Source organism: Pundamilia nyererei, unplaced genomic scaffold (genome assembly GCF_000239375.1).
Source record: "Pundamilia nyererei isolate P.nyererei 1_Seehausen unplaced genomic scaffold, PunNye1.0 scaffold00150, whole genome shotgun sequence".
Taxonomy (NCBI): domain Eukaryota; kingdom Metazoa; phylum Chordata; class Actinopteri; order Cichliformes; family Cichlidae; genus Pundamilia; species Pundamilia nyererei.
Window position 1 is genome coordinate 1204911 of NW_005187551.1, and position 1855 is coordinate 1206765.

At 39.9% G+C, this 1855-nt stretch overlaps 1 protein-coding gene across 1 annotated transcript in view; it reads right to left on the bottom strand.

The window, feature by feature from the left end:
* Positions 1-1855, bottom strand: part of LOC102203196 (cyclic nucleotide-gated cation channel beta-3-like) — a 25039-nt gene that overhangs the window by 8915 nt on the left and 14269 nt on the right. Inside the window, exons 10-13 of the mRNA XM_005744907.1 lie at positions 1690-1831; positions 1187-1346; positions 929-1026; positions 748-831 (exon numbers count right to left, since the gene is read on the bottom strand). Coding sequence (XP_005744964.1) covers positions 748-831; positions 929-1026; positions 1187-1346; positions 1690-1831 — 484 coding nt within the window. The remainder of the gene's footprint in view (positions 1-747; positions 832-928; positions 1027-1186; positions 1347-1689; positions 1832-1855) is intronic.

A 1855-nucleotide genomic window follows, 5' to 3' on the forward strand; every position in this document is an offset into this window, starting at 1 on the left:
TGATCGTTTGATATATGGACCTGCAGCGGAGTTTAGGCCCAGACACGGCTAGTGACGTCAGACTTAATGACCGGATCTTTGTCTCTTTTTTTTTAGCATGTAATTTCTCCCAGTTTAGTTCTAGTTAGTTTTGCCTTAGTGTTCATCTGCCTTTTTTTGGTACCTTTACCCAGCCACAAATAAACCGCTCCCCCTTTGTTAAATTATAGTTTTGCTCCAAGTATCTGCATTTGGGTCATCCTACTGTCACCACACGGTCTGCAGACCCTGACAATGAACTATTTTATAAGATTATAAAGTCATTTTTCCAAATTTAAACGTAAAATATGCAATGCTGTCTGAGGTTTTATCATAATTATGAATTTTAGAGAAACAAAACTTGGATATTTTTGACGTTCAAGTGGTAAAAAAAGAAGTTAGCTAAAAATGTACTCGACAATGGAGGATATGCAGTTGTAACTAATGTAAAAATCTGTCATCACAATGAAATAAGTGTGTTTTCCTCTGCCTCTTTACAGTCTGTATGCTTGTCATCATACGGTGAATCAGGGCTAAAATGAGTATCTCCGTATTGCCAAGTTTGATTACACAACATCAGTTTATCCTCCCCAGCACATTTTTACTTTTTTGTATTTAATGTCCCTCAATTGTTGGCATAAAATGATGATAAACTTTTAAAAAATTAAGTAATTTGTTGTGTTTCATTCACATTTGAAGTTGACGATGATTGTGTAAGACTTAACACACCTTCTTCACAACAAAGTCTCCGGGCAGATAAATGATCGACTTGAGCCTCAGCAACATGTCCACTAACATCTGCTGGTCACAGCCCTGTGGAAATATATGAAGATATTTAACTGACCAACCATCTCCCAGTCTCCCAGTTACTGTCTGGGCTATATATTTATTTTTTCTAATGAGTGTGCACCTTGAAAAGATCAATCTTCTGGAAGGTCGCCAGGTTGATGTCCACAGCAATGGCTGTTCTCATCACTAGAGGCATCTTGTCCAGCAGCTCGGACTCATCTGAAAACACGGAGATGAAGAATTGTTATTTAATTCAGTGTTAAAACTTTCTGCACCTGGCACAATAGTAGCACTGACGTCTGATTTGTGTCCTATAATTAAAGCGTTTCTCACACACTCTTAAAGACTGAAATGAAGATTTTATCCAGTGACTACTGACCCAGCATGCCCTGAGCGTCCCAAGTGTAGGTGTACCAGGTGCGGACTCGGTTCTGTATCAAAGACGGGATGTGATTGGTCACCATGTACTCCACAGTGTTGTCCATGGAAGAACGGAAGTAAGTCTGTCCTGCTGTCGCTGCACCAATGACATCTCTCATCTGAGACATTATGATGATAAGAAGAAAACCTTTGTTTAAACTAAATAAATACTCCTCTCACTTAGACAGTAGAATGAATGTGCTTTTGTTGTTTTTGACAGTCAAGACATCACAGGGAACCAGTGAAATACTATAGACAGAGTAACGGATACTGGAGTATTGCAGGTTTATTCATCTATCTACATAAACAGGACAAGTGGGGGAGAATAAGAGACAATCGTTTACTACTACTAGTACTACTTGCAGTTAATGATGCTAAAAGGATGCTAATCAGGACTCCAGATGAAGTAAGGATGCTGGGGGCTGTGACTCATGCTATGGGGCAGAGTGTCCTCTGTATTACCTGTCCAATCAAACTGGAGAACACAAAGACGCCCAAGAAAAAATTAGTCATCTGAAAGGTAATCTCAAAGACGGTTTCGGGTTCATTAAGACCCCCGATGTTGATCAGACTGCGGACAGCAAAGTAGTAACAACGCAGGTACCTGTGGAGAGTTTTTTGGGGGGGG